This window comes from Salvia hispanica, chromosome 1 (genome assembly GCF_023119035.1).
Source record: "Salvia hispanica cultivar TCC Black 2014 chromosome 1, UniMelb_Shisp_WGS_1.0, whole genome shotgun sequence".
In the NCBI taxonomy this organism is placed as follows: domain Eukaryota; kingdom Viridiplantae; phylum Streptophyta; class Magnoliopsida; order Lamiales; family Lamiaceae; genus Salvia; species Salvia hispanica.
This window is the reverse complement of record NC_062965.1, coordinates 15,588,374-15,611,114: the sequence shown is the minus strand read 5'-3', so window position 1 is coordinate 15,611,114 and position 22,741 is coordinate 15,588,374. Positions and strand designations below refer to the sequence as shown.

General features: G+C 33.2%; 1 protein-coding gene, 2 long non-coding RNA genes, 1 other non-coding gene and 1 pseudogene across 4 annotated transcripts; 3 read left to right on the top strand and 2 right to left on the bottom strand.

Annotated features, from left to right (window-relative positions):
• Positions 1-1,776: 1,776 nt before the first annotated feature.
• TRNAM-CAU lies at positions 1,777-1,862 on the bottom strand. The gene is given in 2 exon segments: positions 1,777-1,812; positions 1,825-1,862. It is a non-coding gene; the product is annotated as a tRNA-Met (tRNA).
• A 173-nt stretch (positions 1,863-2,035) lies between these two features.
• LOC125202683 (chaperone protein dnaJ 50) lies at positions 2,036-6,386 on the top strand. The gene is made up of 11 exons (XM_048101132.1): positions 2,036-2,169; positions 2,418-2,561; positions 2,663-2,725; positions 2,829-2,895; positions 3,285-3,344; positions 4,227-4,277; positions 4,417-4,497; positions 4,667-4,779; positions 4,999-5,116; positions 5,563-5,689; positions 6,033-6,386. The coding sequence occupies exons 1-11, from the start codon at positions 2,051-2,053 to the stop codon at positions 6,134-6,136; spliced, it is 1,047 nt and encodes a 348-aa protein (XP_047957089.1). The 5' UTR covers positions 2,036-2,050; the 3' UTR covers positions 6,137-6,386.
• Positions 6,387-8,507: 2,121 nt separating this feature from the next.
• Positions 8,508-18,583, bottom strand: LOC125202653. Its single transcript, XR_007173142.1, has 2 exons — positions 18,497-18,583; positions 8,508-8,976 (listed from the first exon to the last, which is right to left on the bottom strand). It is a non-coding gene; the product is annotated as an uncharacterized LOC125202653 (long non-coding RNA).
• Positions 10,570-10,688, top strand: LOC125202865 (annotated as a pseudogene).
• Positions 18,584-20,514: 1,931 nt separating the features above from the next.
• On the top strand, positions 20,515-21,026 carry LOC125202652. Its single transcript, XR_007173141.1, has 3 exons — positions 20,515-20,574; positions 20,668-20,746; positions 20,825-21,026. It is a non-coding gene; the product is annotated as an uncharacterized LOC125202652 (long non-coding RNA).
• Positions 21,027-22,741: the final 1,715 nt, after the last annotated feature.

Below are 22,741 nucleotides of genomic sequence, written 5' to 3'. Positions count from 1 at the left end.
AAATTGAACCTAAATAAGTTCTAACCGTAAAACTGTAACTCAGAAAACTAAATTCGAACTATAAAAACCAATCTGAACCGAAAAAACTAAAATTTCATGAATATATCCAAAAAATCCGAACAGAGTTTTATTTTATGTATATAATAGTATTAAATAAAAATTTGGTTTTTGATTTTTCTGTTTGAACCGAAAAATCGAAATTAGCCACAAAATTTAAACCGACTCGAACCAAAAAATCCAAATTGAATTTTAAATTTTGATTTAGTTCGGATCAAATATTTAATTTTCAGTTATTTTGTTCCCCTCTAATTTTATGAATCTTTTGAGTGATGTGTGTGGTCACAAGTCACATCATGGTATTCACCAAAAATAACACTAAGGCAAATAGAGAGGGATACAAATTAGGTTACTGGCATCATATGCACGAAATCAGAAACCTCGACTGCTTTTAGAACAAGGCAATACACCAATATATGCTCGTGTTAGGCAGAGTAACAAACAGTGGAACATGGGAGTTCCTTTTAACTCAAATGTTTTGTGTCAATCTAACAATTTTATTTTGAAGAAGAATCATATGATATGCCTTTACTCTCGCACTCTATCACGAAGGAGGGTTGGGATCAAATCTAAGGGTGAGCAAAAAATTAGAAAACAGAATATCAGAACTAAATCAAATCGAATTTTAAAATTTGGTTCGGTTTTTTCATTCGCTTCTAATATATATTTATGGTATAATTAATCAATCCGTGCCTACAAGCTAAAAGTCCAACTTAATAAAGTGTAAAACAATTTAATTTTGTAATTTTTCACAGTTGAAATATATGTAGCACACATTTTAAAATTTAAAATTTATATATTAATATACAAATTCAGTTTTTCGATTTGGTACGATTTTTATGGATTTTGAATTTTTAGGATCGGTTTTATTTGGATTCCTGTTAGGTTCGATTTTATTTTTCTGGAAAATTCAGATTTTCAATTTTGGTCGATTTTGGTAAAAAGGTCGTACTGAAAACTACACGCTCAACCTATACATGCCAATGCTTTAGGAACAGCCGGGTCCAGTTTCTAAAAAAGTGAGCCGTTTGTTTTTATGAAAGTAAGTCTTTATCGTTTCATTACAATAAATCTTAGATTCATACAAAGTTAAACTAACAAACGAAACAATTCGTTGGTAGAGCTAAGGATTTTCGTTAACTTCTATTGGAAAGAAAAAAGAATGGTGAATAGGGAAAAGGGAAATAAATGTGACGCAATCGATCATATGTTAGAAAGATATTCTCCATGTATATCTAAAAAAAATTAATCATAGAATCCCAGCGAATACTAATTTGTTTCTATGTATACAAGCAATGGATATTTGAACTCGTCACTTGGAAATATTGGTTGTCATGTTATTAGTTTTTATCTTTATGTTAATGTTCGATTATCGATGGCATACATATGCACTAATGAATGGAAACTTCAATATTGTTTCTTCTCTTAGAATTATACTATTGAATAAAATATATAGGTGTCTCAAGATAATTAATACCAGTATTAAATTTATTAGTTAGTCAATAAAAATGGATTTTGAGTTTATCTTAGTTGTGTAAGATCTAAAATTTTAGTTATATTGTATCAACACCATTGACTTTCTACAAAAAGATGAAAATACATAAATTTATAATATATGAATGATAGAATATATAGTAGTAGTAATAAATAAAAATGATGAAAATACATAAAAGGAGTATACATTAATATTAATATATGAACTATATAAAAACAGAAAAATGGGGTGAGAGAGGCTCGAACTCTCGACCTCAGGATTACTCAGAAAGCTATGAGACCTACGCGCTAGCCAACTGCGCCACCACCCCTTTATGATAAAACTCAATGTGTTTGTTTAGATAGATGATAGAATGTTCACAGACCACAATCTTCAACTCTATCTCTAATCTCCATCGACGCTTATCCCTTTGCTAAAATCAATCAAATCGTGAATCTCAAACAAAAAAATGGAACATCTCGTGTAAGTATTATATAAATGTGAGAATTATCCAAAAGTATGAGAAATCATAAATTTAGAGAATTGATAACCCTTGCCACAAATGGGCCCGATCACAAGAAGTGCGGCGCGGAGAGGTTAGGAAAACGTCTACGATCTGAGTCCGGCCTTGCAGTGAGGTGACCGCATCTGAAAAATTCCTTAATTTATACGGAAGTAAATTATGATCAATTAATAATCGTTAGTGCTAGTGAGAATAAAAATCTGATAATTTATTCAATTAAAATATGGTCTGAGTCTGAAATAATTGAAAGTGGACTAGTACAAGAATTTATTGAATTTAGGGCCAAAAATGGGATTACATTTCAATTATGAAAAAACGAGAGAAATTTGTAGTCAATAAAATCCAATTTCAATCTCACAACAGCTTCTCCGACTCAAAACGGCGGCCAATGGAGCCATTTGCCTCTATCCGCCGGAGCTTTCCCGCACTGATCTTCCTGCTCTTCCTCCTCATTCAACCATCTCTTTCGATCTACTGCGATGAGGACGATTGCTACGATCTCTTAGGGTATGCAATCGCGCTCCGGCATTCCTCTCCACGATCCATTTTCGATTTTTATGTATGAATTGTTTTTTTCAACTTTTCTCCGAATTGATTTGTAATTGAAGGGTCACTCAAAGCGCCAATGCCTCCGAGATCAAGAAAGCTTACTACAAGCTCTCTCTTAAGCAGTATGTCCTTTTCTTTTTCTTTTTCTTTTTTTCTGGCGTGAATTGTTAAATTTGTTAGTTCATATTGACTGGTATTGCATTTATCTTTTCAATTTGCGTGTAGTCATCCGGATAAAAATCCGGATCCGGAATCGAAGAAGTTTTTTGTGAAGATTGCAAATGCTTATGAGGTACATTCAGATTCTGAATTATCAATGGATTGTATTTGATTTAATCATGCAGTTACCTTGTCGTTTGTATCCCGTGCAAATATTTGTGTTTTGAGTCTGAAATTTGTGGTATCACTTCAGGCTAAGGATATATATCTGTGGTAAACTTGATTCTGTAATCTGTAGCTATTTAAACCAATCAAATTGAGTGAATAAGTCACTGAATTTACAAATTAAGGTATCATTTCACGCTATTTTGACCGATCAAATGATAGAATAACTCACCAAGTTTACAAATTAAGGTTTTCTGAAGATGTCGAATTGTTGTTCCTACAGTGCTTTCCTGCAGCAGTTCTGTTTGATTTTTGGTAAGTGATTTGCAGTTGAACTCACATCTATTTGTTTTCTAGATATTGAAAGATGAAGCCACGAGGGAGCAGTATGACTATGCAATTGCACATCCAGAAGAGGTGTGTTTGCTTCTGTCTGATCATGTTAATCTACAGTGTTTCCCTGTTCTTGTATTGGTTAGGATGCATGCACAAGGTTTTAGCTGATCATAGTTTATAATACCTATTGTTTTGAGTCCAAAGTGAACTCTTTCTTAGTATCAGTTCTTTGAGTTCAAGACCCTCCGTCATTTTAGTGTAACAATCTATGAAAAGTTCGGTGGTTCAATGTTATTGTATAGTGTATGTATGCTATAACTTTAGAAGAGGCTTCAGCATTCACCGGACCATTGTCGTCATTCTATTCAGCGCCATATGTTGTTGATACTTGGTTCCATTAAAGGAAACCAAATTTTCATTGTATGCCATGTCAATTGAGTTTCTTGGATTTATATCTCCCTATGTCAACCGAAACTGAATAATTGCCTCGGGCATGCAGGACTACATCTGTGTATCAGTTACATTCAAATTCTGGGCATCCACTTTTCGTTTTTGTCTTTATATTTAATTGATGTTGATTAAAATACCGATTACACAGTCTCATTTGCCAATCTTGGGTTTCATAGCACTTTTTTCTGCCTTGTAATAAACAATGTTCCTTCTGTGCCTTTTCCTGCTGTCACCCCACATTTGCTTTTTCTGTCAGCAACATGCCAAAATCTTTTCAGACTCGTTACTTTGAATTCTACGTATCTCATCATGTAAAATTACCAAGTAAAGGATTTTGGTTGAAAGAATCATTATTTGGTATTACTTGCTGCTCTTCCCCTTCCACTTTGATTGATACATGCATGAATGCTTAAAAGTGCAGTGATAGTCAATACTTGATCATTAAATTATCGTCAATAATGTTATCCACTGCTAGTTGATATGCATAAGTGCTAATTATTTACTTGTGTGTAGGTATTCTACAATACAGCGCGGTACTACCATGCTTATTACGGCCATAAGACAGTAAGTTAACTTTTAGCAATGTATTCTATTTTGTCTACTCCTGTTTTTACTGATTGATCGTAGCATTTACATTTTAAACTTGTTTTATTTATAATGCTTCCGTCAAGCATATTGGATGTTAACTATTTATCTTTTATAGGATACTCGTGCTGTCCTTCTGGGTCTTCTTTTGATTCTCTCAGGATTTCAGTATCTTAACCAATGGCAAAGATATAATCAGGTAACGGAATTTGTTATATGTCATGTGAAAAGGCATCGTTTTGTGATAAATTTTAATGGAAGAAATGCTGTCACTTTGTAGTGCCTGTATTAAAGCTTAAAGCATCAGCCACTGAAAATTATTGCTTCAGTCTCTGCCACTGATTTTCGACATTTTGTTCCTGTTTTAGGCCATTGACATGGTGAAGAAGACTCCAGCTTATAAGAATAAGCTAAAAGCTATGGAACTTGAACGCAATGGAAAAATAACAAACAAGAGGAAGGGTAACAAGCAGATGAACAAGTATGACTTGCCTTATATTGTCTTATATTGGTTCTATGTTAGTTGCGTGTTCAGCCGATTTCTTTATCCTATGATAGTTCTTTCTTTATACCATAAATGAACACTCATCCTATTCTTTGTCTGGTTTCTATATTCATAGCCTTTGTTGTGGAAAATATCTTGTCAAAAGATTTTTTGCAGATTCCATTCAAGTTGAAATGAAGTTCTCTTTCTTTGTAGGCAAATGGTGGAGGATTATAGTAAGGAACTTGAACTGCAGATAAAAGGTGCTGAAAAGCCTTCCCTTTGGGAGCTTCTTGCTGTTCGTGTCATATTACTGCCTTACACCATGGGAAAGGTTATTTGTTACACTTGCCTCTCCTTATATACCCTGTATGGAAAAACCATTAGCATTCCTGTCAAACCTGTTTAATTTAGCCGTTATTGTTCTCTACTAGATGCAACTTAGAGCATAACTAGAAAAATATTACTCCCTCTGTCCACGTAAAGTATGGAATATTTGCTATATTGGGTGTCTATGAAAATAGGCAACTTTTCTTTTTAAGACATTACCCCACAATCTACTTTATCTTCAACCTTACAAACACTTACGATTTACCAAAAAACCACACATTTTCTGCGTAGTGGGGCTTGGACCCATAGTTATACCCTTTTATCCACTTAGAACTCAGCCACCAACATCTTCCAACTAAGTATCTTCTGAAAAATCTGTGCTCATCAAATGTTTGTATACTATCCATGGTCGGAGGGAGTACTAATCATATTAGGTCATTTTTTATACAGCTGTTGTTATGGTATGGGCATTGGTTGTGGCGGTACCAGGTGAAACAAAAACCATACTCTTGGGAAGATGCCTCCTATCTTACTAGAAGATCTCTGGGGGTACCTTCTGCCTCATGGAGAGACATAGGTAATGATACTGTCTTGCCAGTAATTTTTCTCATGCTTTTACTTTTTGTACATTGCTATGAGTTTACTTATGAGTACTGGAAAAGGGTTACTGTATGTCGATATGCATTATTTGCCTATATTTGAGTTCTTATCGGTATTGCTCCAGCTTTCTGCAAATTTGATCTTAAACTTTGATATAAATTTGTAAGATATTTTGCAACCTAGGTCCTAGACATGGTTTACATTTTTGTGTTAGGCATTCTGCATGATGAAGAAATATAACAAATCGACAAGTATTGAGCTTTATCCATTTATAATTTGAAGTGATAAACTGAGCTAACTTGAGTTTGTGTGTGTGTCAGATGAATCAACAAAGGACGATCTTGTCCAAAGACGACTGTGGGTAAAACCCAACTTGGAGAGCTATCTGTCTGAGATGAGGAGAGAATCAAAGTACCGGAGATAGGGGATACACAACTCCGAGAATCTTAAGATACAAATTGCAGCATTGGTTGCCCATATCACTGAGTTGTGTTAGTAGTTCTGATTTACTTCCGAGAGAATTTTGATAGTCCATGTAGCAGTAACCTAATTGTTATTATATACAACAACATATTACAGGAATGGAAGTCATGATTATAGTTACTAAAACTGTTGTTTAGTCTCCTGTTAAGGAGTACTCCACTACTTAAGAAGAATTGTTATTTCTTTCTTAACCTATCGCTACACTATTTGATTGATTGGTGTTGCACAGTAGATGTTAGTACAACTCATATTTTATTTTTTGTTAGGGAGTCCCCTAACTTTGTGAAAGCGACTGAAAGAGCAAAAAACATTGAAAACATTTATGCTGTAGAAAATGTAATATAACAGGAAAGTATAGAAAAATGACCATGTTGTCTCATAAAGTACAGCAACATATGATGTAGACAAAACGCATAATTTTTATGCTTTAAACGCATGTTGTGACCATTTTCTTTCAGTTGTCTCTCAACATTCTCATCCCTTCAAAAAATAGAAAAACATAAAGAGAAAAACCATGCTGCGGTCGATGCCTAATTTTGCATTTTGGCCACAACGGTATACTCTCTCTGTCATTAGAAATGAAACGTTTTCCTTTTTAGTTTGTCCTATTAAAAATGAAACGTTTCTAAAAATAGAAACAATATTCTCTCTACTTTTTCTTCTCTCTTCATTAACTCACAAAACAACACTACCTAAAATCTTGTGCCGAAAAACAAATGTTGCATATTTAATGGGACGGAGGGAGTAATTTATTTTTGCTTCTCTGCAGAAACATTTTCCTATCTGATAGGTAATTCTGTCGCCACCCTTTTGATTTCTGTATGTATTTCTTAGTCTATCATTTGATGATTCAATCAATTGCTCAATATCTAATAGGTAATTCAATCATGTTTCCTGGAGAATCCACCTATTCTTGAAACTGCGAATATCTTGTTTCGAGAACATCTTGTTGAGTTAAAGGTTGAACAAAACAATATCTTTCGTCCTCGTCTTTTAGGATAATACTGGAGAAAGAGTGCGGATGAAATACTTAAATCCAATCTAATGGTTACATAAATCTAACGTTATAATGAAGTAAATACAATATTATAACTCGAAAAATCTTAGGAACTCAAAAGGAAAAAATATGAAAATTAAAAAAATTTAAATAAATTATAAAAAAACTGTAAATTATTTTCTCCCCCTAAATGATGTCAAATGATTAAAATCCATTCGTAAGCACCATGCGAAATTATAAGATCGATCCGCAAGCACCGTGCGAATTTCAAGTATTCTGATGCATAACGTTCTTGGCGCATTTTCAACGTCCCCAGTGAACTTCCATCACCCACTTTCCTCTACATTTCAACTTCATGATCTCGTGTAAATCATCAAAGACTAGCCTTTGGAGATGGCTGCATATTTAATATGAGATCAAGAATCTTGAATTCTGTTCGTAACCATAAATTCAGTTTCTTGGAAGTGGAGGCTTATGCAACAATACATAGACGATGTCATTGTCAACGTGTAAAAACAGAAACAACATAAGACATCTAATTATTATACTACCTCCGTCCAAAAAAAAGGGCAATTGGTGTATGACACGGGTTTCAATATAGAATTGGTAATGTAAGAAAGTAGAGAAAAAAGTAAGAGAGATCGAAGGAGAAAAAGTAAGTGAGAAGTAGTGCTAGTGGAATGTGTAGGGTTATTATTTGTAGTAATTGAGAAGTAGTGCTAGTGGAATGATGTATAGGGTTATTATTTGTTGAAAACTTTCCATAAATGAATGTGCTCTATTTTTTTTTGAGTGAACTACCTAATTGGGCCCTAGACTTGTATGCTCTCACTTTTGCGGTGTCTAAACAAAATTAATATTACCAGCGGTACCCAGACTTGTAGTTATGCACGTTTGAAGGTTTTTTACACTTTTCGTCACTTTTTCTGGACATTATAACCCCCCAATGGGTGAAGGGCTAATTCGTCCACACAATATCTTTCTCTGTCTATAGCTGCCACAGCTGCCAGCCTTTTCATCTACATTTTGATTTGAGTGGATTTTTGGACAAAGTTTGAAATGATTTAATATTAGTTCATGTACAAAGAGTAAGCAGATGGAAGAAGAACCTAATTCGCCGGAAGAGATGGAAGAACCTAATCCACCGTCGTACTCCATTTCCACAAAATTTGGGCACCTATCTTTGTGATTTTAATTTCTTGGGTATGCAAAATGATGTTCTCTTTTGTTAGGTTTCAGTGTTCATTCTGTGTGTTGTTGAGATTAGAGGTGGGTAATTGATGACAAACTAAACTTATCCATAACATTCACACAATAGTCAACAATGCAATATACTAAAATTTATTTGATTACATTACAACACAACATACTGATTACTTTATCAAAGTAATCAGAAAGGCAAAAAGTGCAAAAAGAAAACCACCAAAAGCAAGTAAAACAATCAATCTGTCGTTGCTTCTACCTCTACCTTCTTCACTGAAATTTCCATTGCTTTGAACTTTTCCTTCGGTTGGACAGTCTCTCAAACACTCCGCCGGACCTTCGGTTGGGCAGTCTCTCAAACACTCCACCGGAAGAAATTGCACCCACCAATTTTTTCTTTCTTCTCGCACACAAAGTACAACATCCCGTACGATGCTCGCCTCGAATCGGTAACTATTTTCAAACAAGCTCTTTCCCGACACCAACACTTCTCATACTGGAATCTTAGCCACCTACACCCATTTCCTTGTTCCGAACCATTAGTAGACAACGTCGACATTTCTATGGTGGCGGTCGTACAACTGCAAAATATACAAACCCAAGATGCAAATAAAAGAACAAAAGAGGGAGGAAGAGATGAAGAAGAGATGCACAAAAAAATTCAAATGTTGACGAATGATGTAGCGTACAAGTCTAGTTCCCAATCTTGGGAAGAAGAAAAGTAAGAAGATGAATGATGTCTGAGCAGGCTGGCAGCTGTAGACAGAGAAAGATTTTGTGTGGACGAATTAGCCCTTCACCCATTCGGGGGTTATAATGTCCAGAAAAAGTGACGAAAAGTGTAAAAAACCTTCGAACGTGCATAATTACAAGTCCGGGTACCGCTGGTGATATTAAATTTGTTTAGGTACCGCAAAAGTGAGAGCATACAAGTGTAGAGCTCAATTAGGCAGTTCACTCTTTTTTTTTTATGGCCAAAAATGGTAAATGTGCCCTATTTTTTTTGGACGGAGGGAGTATATGATAGTTCTCTTTCTTGTGCCTCTACCATTCCCTTTGTGCTCTTCACTATTGATTCACAGCAATAGTACAAATGCACGCATTTCATTGTTGGAATATCACTAAGTTCTGCACGGATCTCCTTCCCATGTACTTCATCAAGAAGAACGTGCTTGAGGTATGAGAAGTGAGAGCTCTCCATCACCCAAACACCACCCAATGAACAAATATTTGCCTTCAACCGTTTCCATTTTCCTCTTACGAAACGTCCAAATACTAACCGGAGCTTTTCAAGAATGGGGTAATGTATTAACTTTTTCCAATATGCATTATGTTATGTTTGTACCACTTTCAAGATTCACCCTCTTAAGGGACTGTGGAAAGGTAAGGTTTCGAAACAAATCACCCGTTAGGCCGTCACATGACTCAATATCCTCATCGTCATCAATCAATAAATTAGTCCCAGTTTCTTAATATTGGGAATTCTACGGGCCAAACTTGAAATTACTTACTCGCTTGAGGGTATGTAGATTCTCCATGATTACAATGGAAAGATCTGGGAGACACCTAATTAAGTTAAGGCATGTTCCATATTTTAACCGGTGCATCAATGGTAAATGTAAACATAGGAGAATGAACAATTATTGTTTGTAGACTCAAGTGGAGATATATTGAGGTAGGAAGTTGGAAAAACTTTCCTCTTGACGTAAAAACAAGCAGCCTCAAATTAACCAACTCCAGCAATTTTTTGAGTTGAACGTCTTCATGATAGCTATACATGTACGGACATATGGTCTAGAGTTCATGGCATCAACGACTTTTTCTTCTGGAGTGCTTCTAGGAATAACTACACGTTGTTGGCTATGCGTGCCTTGAGGACTATGTTGCCCGAACACAACATAAAACCTCTCATTTTCAGCTTCTCTCAAGCAAACGTCTCTTGCCAAATCATGGAGTTTGAAGTACTTCATCTTTCATGTGTTTCAAAACTTGTGAACTATAATTAGATTCCTATCAACTAGTTCCTCTAAGTACTCTTTCGCAATGGTTTCCAAACATTTGCCACTTATTGATTTTATAAATCCTTCAGAATTCCATAGCTTGATGACTATTTGAGACTAAAATACCGATCTCCTCAAACATTCCCAGATATAAAATGCATGTATTAAGATAAATTGACTAATGATTGTAGCACTAATGCACCGGATCCCATCAGAACTCCGAAGTTAAGCGTGCTTGGGCGAGAGTAGTACTAGGATAGGTGACCCTCTGGGAAGTCCTCGTGTTGCACCCTTTTACTTTGGATCCTTCTCACTTTTGGGCTAGGATCACGTGTTGGAACGATATATTTTGATTCTATTCACGGGTTGGGCGTGTGCCTAAACCCCCCACCCACACTGGGTGTCTTTGATTAGAAAAAAAACTTCAATATTTTCAAGCAAAGTTTGTCATTATCTGAGTTCAGTAGTGAAGTTGTGTAGTTCAGCCTAAAAGATGTTGACATCTTCAAAGATATAGGAACCACAAATTCCGGGACTTGTCTCTGATCTTTGAGTGAAATGATCTACATTATTTCTTTCTTGATCAAATCCATGTCTTCTATCCTTCTGCTATAAATAATTAGGAGTATTTATTTTGCACATTCATAAATTAAAAACACTATCTTGAAAGGGGTTGACAGAAGTAAAATTGGAAATCTGTAAAGATTCAACCAAAATTTCAAGGACATCGGAAAAAACTCAAGGCAAAGTCAAATTAATAACATGGATTGATAAATGACAAACTGTCGTTATAATTTTTGTGGTAACAAGACTTGAAAATCGCAGTTTACAATTTATCTCCGTCAATTCTTTCTTGACCAAATTCAAATCCATGTCTGACTCAACTTATTTTTAACACAAGTATACCCGCAAGTGTACAAGGCTAATGTAGCAAATAGTAAGCAAAAAGTATCGTATTCACAGAGACAATGAGTATCAACCTAATTACCACGAACCAACCTCAACTACTATCTAGATGAATTGGAAAATTTTGGTTTTACTAAATCTACTTAAAGCAACGTAAAAGCAATTAAAAACAACTAGAGAACTAAAAGCAATTAAAAGAAAACAGATGTAGATCAAGGATGAGAGAAGGGTAGAATCCTACAGGATCGATAACAACTATCCCATGCTCAACTAACTTCCAAACTATGCCAACAAAGGGTCTCAAGGGTTAAGCTATCACTAAGGTAAAACTATATCCTCTCCCGAAGCATACAATTTGTAGATTGCTACCTAGAACCGAAGTGTCCTTCCTAAAACTAAGGCAACAACTCCTAAAAGCTCCTAAGATACTTAGCTTCATTCAAAGGATCAAATCTGTCGATTATATTGGCAAAGACGTCAACTTCTCTTCTTTCACATTAAACTACTCATCTCCCGAGTATTGTAATAAAATCTGCATGCATTTATAAGGTAATCAATCAAATAAATATATAAGCACAAGAGAAGTTAAAATAACCACATGAGCCAAGACATAGAAATGTAAGTTTTATGTCTCACATATGATATGTGACTTATGATAGAATCCTGAATAGAATTAGATTTTTCATATAATACATGTATTTGGTATAAGACACATTTTCCCCTTCCCCTGATTAATAAGCTATCAATAACTATTAATATAATGGGACGTTTTCCTAAATTATAATCATTCGATTAGGCATAATATATTCCCTAAATTAGTCATTAAGTTTGACTAAATATATGTTCCTATACTAATAAGGAAAAAGGAGAATATATTAACATAATTATAGTATATGTATGCGTATTTGATTTAGTCATTAAGTGAAGGATTATTTGATTCCTTTGATTATTAATGGACGCATATATATATTTATGGTTTGATATATTATGGACTACAAAAATTAAATCAAATTGTAATGATTAATTATTTAATTTGATTTTGGTATTACTTGGTAAAACAGAAACGTCCTAATTAACTAGTCACTTTGATGGAATGGCTTTAAGGTTTGATAATTAGGGTTTGTCATCTCTTTGCCTATATATACAAATGTGGTGATCCCATCAAATCACACACATTATAGAGAACACATAAACGAGGGAAAGAGAGAAACAAATCCTAGGAGTTAGAGTTGCGCCACTACGCCGAAAAGAGTTCAAGGAAATCGTCTCCTCCTTTCTCAATCGCTTCCGTTATGGATCACCAAGGTATATTTCGATCCTATTATGTTTATGTTTTTACGTGAAATACATGTTGTTCGAAGATCTTGCTTTATTTATATTCAATTATGTAATTTTGAATATATGATGATAAATAATGTCCAACATGTGGTATCATAGCATGGTTGAGAACTCATGTATTTTGGTATAATTGAAACCATATTATAGATAAATTAATTGAATCTGTTGTTTATTTAATATGGTCAGCGCATTGTGAATTCAAATTTATTGAATTCAATTATTAAAGCTTTATCTATCCATCTTGTAAATATCTATGGTCTATATATTTGCACTATATGTGATTTAGTATTTACTTTTTTAGTGTATGATAAAGACCAAAATTTAGATTCAAGATAATATATATCATGCGCATGTCATTATATTTAATAATTTTGAACGCTAAATGATAAATTACTCAATCATATAATACATGAACGGGACATTGAATGACATACTGATTTTTTTTTTAAAATTAATTCTTATATAAAGGAGAAAATTACAAATTACAAATAAACTCCTAAGAAAGAAGGAAATTACAACTGAGGACTCGAACTCGGCACCTTATACATTGATGTCTAAGCTCCTTGCCACTAGGACAAATGCTCTAGACAATAACACATGATTTATGATTTCACAAAATTTAATTAGCAATATTTGATCAAATTTGGACAAGTGCGGAAAATTGAATGACATGTGATTTATGATTCAATGCACATAATATATGATTTCATAATTTTTTAATCATGTATCTTTTGGGGTCTTTTTATCTGACAATTCTATAAATAATCATCATATTAGTATTGTATGACATAAAGGTAACCTCTTTTTTCACATTCTATTATGCAATATGATCCTTTTTAGCAAACATATGTTTTTTTTATTGAAATATTTCTTGAATGATGAGTAAGAGAGACATCGAGGAAGTCATAAGCTTCTCACAAGATGAAAAGGACTTGATTCATATATAGGATGTATAAGTCGTTGGAGATGGTGACATTTCGCATTCAATGCGCCTCTAATTTTTAGTTTTAATTATATGATATATAGATATTTGTTCCATTTTATCTAATTTTCTCCCATATTAAAATATACTATTATTTAGTCTATTTTAATTATTTAAAATATAATTTATAAAGTCATATTATTTAAATTTTTAGTATTTGATATGATTTATTTTCACAGTATATTTTTTTTATCCCACATATTATAATAAGTATGGAGTCATTTATTATAATTAAAAATAAAGAAATAAATTATTTTCATCATTCTCACTTTCTCGCATATCGTAAAAGCCGCTCACCACTCCTTTTATTTTCCTCTATTTTCATTGCTTTTTTCGTCCGATAAGTATTAATCCCTAATTAATACTCCATATATTACTCTTATATATCCTCAGATATGCATTAATTGCTGGAAGAAAAGCCTACGAAATCAAGGAGCACTGTGAAACTCATTTTAGAAGGGGAAGCAAATAAGATGTCATTTTCCTTTTCAATTTCGGCCATCCATTTTTAAGATTCAATGGCCAAAAATATGGCCTGATTTATTCTTTTTAATTCATTAAAAAAATAGAAAATGACTTTTATGGTATACACTTTCACGTCGGTTATGGAAAGTGCTTGATTCTCTCCATCCAAAAAGATTTCAGCAGTTTTATTCTATGATTCCACAAATATTTCTTCTCTTTCTCCATTGAAGACAATTGTTTTTCTTAAAATTTCTGGCGAAATTCGTATAGTTTTAACTTCTCGTTTAAATTCTATTTTATCGGAGCGTCCTTGTATTGGTTTCTGCATATTATCGTTTTATTGTTGTTCTTCAACAATGGAAGAAGGTAAATCTTATTAGAAAAGTTTTTGTTGAGATTAAACTGATTACTGCACTAGAAAACCGTTTGGTTGGAGTTTTTGTTCTTTGCAAAATAGATTTTTCCAAGTTTTGAAGTCTATGATTATTGTTCCCAAGTTTCATTTATTCCCAAGTAGAGAAACAATGGTTGGGGCTTGGATGTAGTATGTAGTGAGTATCGCAACCGTTTCCTAATTGTACCAGTGTTGATTGGTCTCGCATGGAGTTTAGATAATGTTTCTGCTAGGGTTTAGATGAGGTCTCTGATAGGTAGTAGTTCTAATGGCAATTATAGACTATTTAATGCAAGATTTTTGTTGTATAATGAATCTATTTGTCCTGTACTATATTAGAGTTTTGTTTAAGATTTGTCATGTTTGCTTATTTGGGTCACGTTTCAGTTATTCCCCAAGGGTTTAGCCATCCTTTGGGCTAGGGTGTATTATGTAGTTAGTACCACAACCGTTTCCAAGGAGCACGAGTTTAGTTATGGTCGCGGCTAGGTTTTAGTAATCGAGGCGGCTAGGGAGTTGATTATTAGATAAACTTAATGTACATTTATTAATGTGTAATGTAAAGTATTGACCAAATAATGTACGTTATTTTATATGTAATGCGTATGTTAGCTGACACTTGTTGTTTGTGATTGTATACAGTGGTTGTTGTACCTGAATGTTCTCCTGATTTGAAGCCTGTGGTTGGGTAGAAGTTCAAATCACTAGATTTTGGTTTCGCGTTCTACGATGTATATGCCCGCGCTGTTGGTTTTGATACGCGCAAATCACAAATGAGGAAAATAGATGGTGTTACTACTTGGTATAATGTTGCATGCAATAGGAAAGGCAACAAGAAGTCGATCGAGGATGGCCAAGCGAATGCACGGTCTAGTTTTTCGCTCAAACGCCGACGGTTATCCAAGCGGTGTGGTTGTAAAGCGAGTATATCATTCAAGTTCTCTTCCGAAGGAGGAGTTCCAGGTTATATTATCGAGGAGTTCAACGAGGTTCATAACCATTATATGGTTAAGTCAGAGTATTAGCAGTTTATGTCACTCAATCGAAAGTTGGAGGATGTACATCACCAATTCATTCTTGATTGTTCGAAGGCTAATATAGGCCCCACACTTATGTTCAATGTGTTGAAGAAAATTCTCGGGGGTTTTCAACTTGTTGGTTGCAATGTTGGGGATATCAGGAATGTTTCTCGAGAAGCATTCCTGATATCCCCAAGATTGCAACCAACGAGTTGAAAACCCCCGAGAATTTCATTCAACACATTGAACGTAAGTGTGGGGCCTATATTAGCCTTCGAACAATCAAGAATGAATTGGTGATGTACATCCTCCAACTTTCGATTGAGTGACATAAACTGTTGATGCTCTGACTCAACCATATAATGGTTATGAACCTCGTTGAACTCCTCGATAATATAACTTGGAACTCCTCGTTCGGAGAAGAACTTGAAAGATATACTCGTTTTACAAACACACCGCTTGGATAACCGCCGGCGTTTGATCGAAAAACCAGACCGTGCATTCGCTTGGCCATCCTCGATCGACTTCTTGTTGCCTTCCCTATTGCATACAACATTATACCAACAACAACCACTGTATACAATCACAAACAACAAGTCTCAGCTAACATACGCATTACATATATAAAACGTACATTATTTGGTCAATACTTTACATTACACATTAATAAATGTACATTAAGTTTATCTAATAAATCAACTCCCTAGTCGCCTCGATTACTAAAACCTAGCCGAGACCATAACTAAAACTCGTGCTCCTTGGAAACGGTTGCGGTACTAAATACATAATACACCCTAGCCCAAAGGATGGCTAAACCCTTGGGAAATAACTGAAACGTGACCCAAATAAGCAAACATGACAAATCTTAAACAAAACCCTAATATAGTACATGACAAATAAATTCATTACACAACAAAAATCTTGCATTAAATAGTCTAAAATTTCCATTAGAACTACTACCGATCAGAGACCACGTCTAAACCCTAGCAAAGATCATATATAGTTTCACCGTGGAGTGATCAATTGCTAACTAATTAGCAACCAAAATTAAGACCAAATCTTAGCCATTAGATTAGGAGATCTAGTGGTTGAAATAATGCCACATGGATTATATTTTTAATTAAGAAAATTATTAAATAAAATTAAAGGGTATTAATGTCAATTCCCTCTCATTAAAATCATCTTAAAACTTAAATTTACGTAACTCTCTCGATTGAAATTATTTTTTTTGCAAAAAATATACTATTAAATTAAAGATAATTTTATAAGGATTTCAACGAGATCTCAATTGCATATGTTCCGACGACGTTCGTATGATGAAATTTAATAGTTTTTATTTTAGTTTTCGTAAATGTTGATAACCAGATTTTTATCAAAAAATACATCAAAAAATTTCAATATAATGCATATAAAATCTCAATAAAACCATGTAAAAATCTCAATAAATATGTGTTGATATTTTCTTGTACTAGTGTTGATATTCTTATGTCATATTGTTGATATTTGTAATACAATATGTTGATATAAAAAAACCCTCACGAAAATGATCATATGATAACATAATAACGATATTACCCTTTTGTTGATATTTTGTCTACTATTTATTGAAATTTGTAAGATTCAATCTCATCCACTCATTTTAAAATCTAAGGATGTAGATTTGATCTTAATTTTGGATTATGATGGTATAAGCAATGGAATATGAACCTAGTTTCACCTTTATATATACTTTTGAGTTTTGAGGGCTAAGTTGTTTCAGTATTTTTGTGTTAATCTGCCTATAATATTTTTGTGTGTAAATTCCATTATCATCTTATTTATTATAATATTTTACGATAATTATTGATTTTGCTCATTTTAAGGTCCCCCCCAAACGTGTGGAGGGTGTTTCCTGCTGAACAATCAAGTTACACGAAATTTGCACCTAGAGATCTAGTTAAAGTTTAAACTATTTTATTTTATTGTTTGGCTTCATATACTATTTGTCATCAAATGAATTGCAATTTCATAGTATACTACAGTCATTTAAGGATAAGAGAACCACATACTTATACTAATTATTACTTATCCTCTCTATTCGTTAGTGTAGTGATATTTCATTTGGACACATATTAGCTGTGTTAATAAAGTAAAATTGTGAGACAATAAAATATCAGAAATAATAAAAATACATATATAGTATTATATAATGTTGTATTTTGCTTACAAAAGTAAGTAAACTAATTGTAACATCCTTTTTAATGAAACTTTTTTCTCTGGGTTTCATTCTCTATTACTCATACTTTACTAATCACATATTAAAAAACTTAACATTTTAAAATTGGTCATTTTCTAGTAATATTCTATCATTCAAAGTGAAATTCAGGTAACATCATGATTGTTCAGTCACTTTGATAAAAAATAGCTTAAAAAAAATACTCTCTATTACGAGAGAAATTAAGAGTCGAGTTTTAAAAAATACTCTCTATCACAGATGTCTTTTCTTATGTTAAATATATTTATATATATTTATAAAGGTAGTTTATTTTTTCATCCTCCTTTTCTGCAACGCGATGGCAACTGTTTCTTTAATGGAACATGAGTTGCAGAAGTAAGATACGAAAGATGAAAAGGACTTGATTTTGAGGATTTATAAGCTCGTGGGAGAGAGGTAAATAACTATAGCCTCTGTACATGATTAAATAACTCACTTTGATTTGGCACAAGTTTTAAGAAATTATTCGACTTTGTGAATAAAAGTAGATGGCGAAAAGTAGTGGAATATAAAATCCATTTTTAGATATAATTTTGTAATAGAATATGAGAATATTAAGATAGTGTAACGTGAGATGTACTTATTAAAAATAGAAAGAAAAATTAATATGCATTTCTATGGTGGCGGTCGTACAACTGCAAAATATACAAACCCAAGATGCAAATAAAAGAACAAAAGAGGGAGGAAGAGATGAAGAAGAGATGCACAAAAAAATTCAAATGTGGACGAATGATGTAGCGTACAAGTCTAGTTCCCAATCTTGGGAAGAAGAAAAGTAAGAAGATGAATGATGTCTGCGCAGGCTGGCGGCTGTAGATAGAGAAAGATTTTGTGTGGACAAATTAGCCTTTCACCCATTCGGGGGTTATAATGTCCAGAAAAAGTGACGAAAAGTGTAAAAAACCTTCAAACGTGCATAATTACAAGTCCGGGTACCGCTGGTGATATTAATTATGTTTAGATACCGCAAAAGTGAGAGCATACAAGTGTAGAGCTCAATTAGGCAGTTCACTCTATATTTAAATGTCACTTTCAATTCACTATTAGTACCTATATTTGTTTAAATTTAAAAATCAAGTGATGACTAAATGTTTAAAGATTTGGACCATTAAAATGGTCCACTAAGATGGTCCTGCCTAATGATTTGGTCCATTAAGATGGTCCACTAAGTAATGAATTAAATGCATGAAGACAACTCTCATCAGTCATCAACGTAAAGAAAATAAGAAATCAAATTTTACACTAAACACCAAGATAGAAATACTTTAAAAATCTTTGCATCATTAATTATCTTGTACGTTAGCTATGTTGTAATATTCCTTGTGAACTTTACAAGTTTATGAGTCTAAAAGAGTCTTAAACTCAATCTGAAACCAACATGAACTTGATCTCTTTTAAAACCACAAAAATAATCTATACATACACAAAAAAAGAATTCGAGTTTGGAAATAAATCAGAAATTCTAAGGTTAAGTACGACACAACATGCAAAGAAGTTGTCATATACTTGATATTATAGAATGCATGTATTTGCATTTGCAAGAATTAAAATTAAATGCGTTTTCCATGCAATTCAAGTTCAAAGCATGAATTGGATAATTCACTTAATGACCTAAATATATATTTTGCGTTGCAAATTTATTTATTTTTTATAATCTTTCGCTTCGCTGCAAACTCCAATAATTACTAAATTAAAGTCTTTTATGTAGGGATAAAACACATTCTTAATTATTTCTACATTCTTTTAATGATCGGTATTGAAGGGATTGAAAAGGCAAAAAAATCGAAAAGATTTTGTAAATATCTGGATGACAAGTAGACTAATTAATAGATGAGGTACGCCTATGTAATTGATTATTCGAAGGATAAAATAAAATAGTTCAGATATATGGTCTAAATATTTGCAGTATCGAACGTATTAAAAATTAACTAATATCAATTTTTAATTATGAGAAGTTAAATTAATGTCAAACAGATCATATTTTAATAAAAAATTAATAAATTTAAATTTACTACTCCCTCCGTCCCAGAGAAGATGTCACACTTGAGAAATGACACGGGATTTTAGGAGATGTTATTTTGTGTGTTAAGTGGTGAGAGAAAATATAATTTTATAATTGATGTGAGAAGGAACTTTTTCCAAAAGAGGAAATGTGACATCTTTTGTGGGACAAACTAAAAAAGGAAAGTGTGACATCTTTTGTGGGACGGAGGGAGTACTTTCCTTCTCGTAAAAACTATCTCAAAACATTAAATTAACCTAACTCTTTTGATTTAAATTAATTTTTTCATAAAAATATATTAAATTAAAAATAATTTTATAAGAATTCTGACTAAATCTCAATTGCATATATTTTAGATGATGTTTATTCCAAAACGTAGAAAGTAGTCATCGAGACAAAAAAAAAAGGTGGCATCTTGAATGAGACAATGAAGTACTCCCTCTGTCCCATTTTATGTGACACATTTATTTTCCGCTCGTGTTTTGATAAAATCATACAGTAATAAATAGTTAAAGTAGAGGGAAATTAAAGTAAGAGAGAGAATAATGTAGATAAGACTATCCTCTACATTATTCTCTTTTTTACTTTACTTTCTCTCCACTTAACTATTTAGTCTGTTTTTTCCAAAACACGTGCGATAAAAAATGTGTCACATAAAATGAGACGGAGTGGAGTATATGATTTCATAAATTGCTAACCAGACTTCTTTCATGGGCCTTTTTCTATAAATAACCACCACATTAGTTTTGTGTGACATAGCTCAATTAGGAAGTAACATGGAGAGTTCAGAAATTTCTGATGCTACTTCTAGCTTAAGAGGTAACCTCTTTTTTCATATTCCACTATACAACATTATCCCTATCAGCAAATATATGTTTTATAATGGAACATATCTTGAATGCCGAGTTGCAGAATCATCTAAGGAAGCCAACAGCTTCTCAATAGCTGAAGAGGACTAGATTTGGAGAATGTATAAGTTGGTTGGAGATAGGTAAATAAGTAATTATTCTTGCAGTGCATTTTTAGTTTTCTTGAATAATATCATCTTTTAATTACTATATGCCATCAGATGGTCGATAATTGCTGGAAGAATTCCGGGAAGAAATGCCGATGAAATCCAGGAGTACTGTCAAAGTCATTTTTCAAAGGGAAGCATACTCCCTCCGTCCACCAAAAATAATAGCACCATCTTTGCATTTCGGGATGTCCACAAAGATAGTCCTGTCAAAAAATGAAAAGTTTCTCTCAAATTATTAATACTATTCTATCTACTTTTTCTCTTTCTCACTGATACTTTACTCATCGTTTCTTCTTCTCTCTCGTATTTTATCCATTTTATTCCTTATTTTACCAATTTCTTATTAAAACCCGCGACATTCATCCATGAGACTATCTATCCAACTGTTGTATATGTATATATGTTGGCCCTCTGCTAATGTGTAGAAAGGTAAGGTTAGCTACTGTGCTCTCCATGCAATCTCTGCAGGCTCAGACCATGCTACCACTCTTTGTATAGCAAAAATCAGGGTTTCACCTTTATATACATCCTTTTAGGGTTCAACTGTTTCAGCGTTTTTTTTAATCTGCCTGTAAAATCAATAATATTTATGGTGTGGCTACTGCAATATAAATTTATCCAGTGGAGAAAAAGGGGACCCCTTATTTATTATTGATTTTACTGTTTAGGTCCCCCAAAAAGTGTGGTGAATTTTTCCTAGGGTTATCAAACAAAAGTAAGAAAAGGAATAAGAATAAGTTTAAGTTTAATTTTATTTCTCAATGAATTATGACCTCTAGGCTTTCTAGAATTTATAGAATCCCAACTTCTGTTTGATTCGACTTTCTTAATACGACCGAGAAAGAATCAATAAGAAAACACGAGAATATTTATTTAAATTTAATACTAACATAAAATAGAGATCTTCTACATCTTGAAGATTCAAGATATCGACTACTTGGTAGCATAATCTTTCCAACGACACGGCCTTGAGGCCGCATATATATATGAACCGAGTTTAAACAAATGATCAGGTGTCCTCGTGATCGATCTTCATGTTGACGTCTTTTGCTGCTGGCTACTCTACGCTGTCCTGATGCATCTCGGCTCAGGGTCCGTATCTAATACACATCGTGCAAGAATAAATTTCTGCAAAAATTACTTATACTAATATATAGTATTCCCTCCGTCCCATTAGAAATGAAATATTTGATTTTCGGCACGAGATGTTATGTAGTGTTGTTTGTGAATTAATGGGGAGAGAATAAAGTAAGAGATATGATACAGTAGAGATTATGCTATTTATATTTTAGGATATGTTTCATTTTTAATAGGACAACCCAAAAAAGGAAAATGGTTCATTTTTAATGGAAGAGGGAGTAGTATATCTATACAATATATAAGAGGAGAGTTTCGGGAGGTTTTGAATAATCATTTTATGGTGAGGGATGTAAATGCAATTAATATAAATTTCAGAAATTAATTCTAATAAATATATAATCCTACTTAGTTGGTTCCACGTTTCTTCTTATTAGTGGAGATTAGTTTCACATGTTTCATATATACGTGAGTGAGTGGGAGGTTAGCAAAGATAATTTGATTCAATTTATCTTCTAAACGTTTCTGCATTTCTATTTTCTTCTTCTTGAAAACTAAAAAAAAAGAGAGAAAAGAAAAATGGGAACAACAACTTTCATGGACATTATCGTGTCTATTCTTCTTCCTCCACTCTGTGTTTTCCTCAAGTTTTGGCTATGGGGTACTTCTATTTCTCTTTCTAATTAATATTCTTTTCTTTAATTTGATAGTATACAATTACTACTATAGTCTATATTTATATTCGATTTTGGTGAAATTAATAGGTTGAGTTTTGGATTTGCTTCTTATTGACGCTTCTTTTGGTTACATTCATGGAATCATTATGCTATATATATTCTTACCCAGTAGACATATTCACTTCCCTCTCTCGTTCCCAGGTAAATAAATACT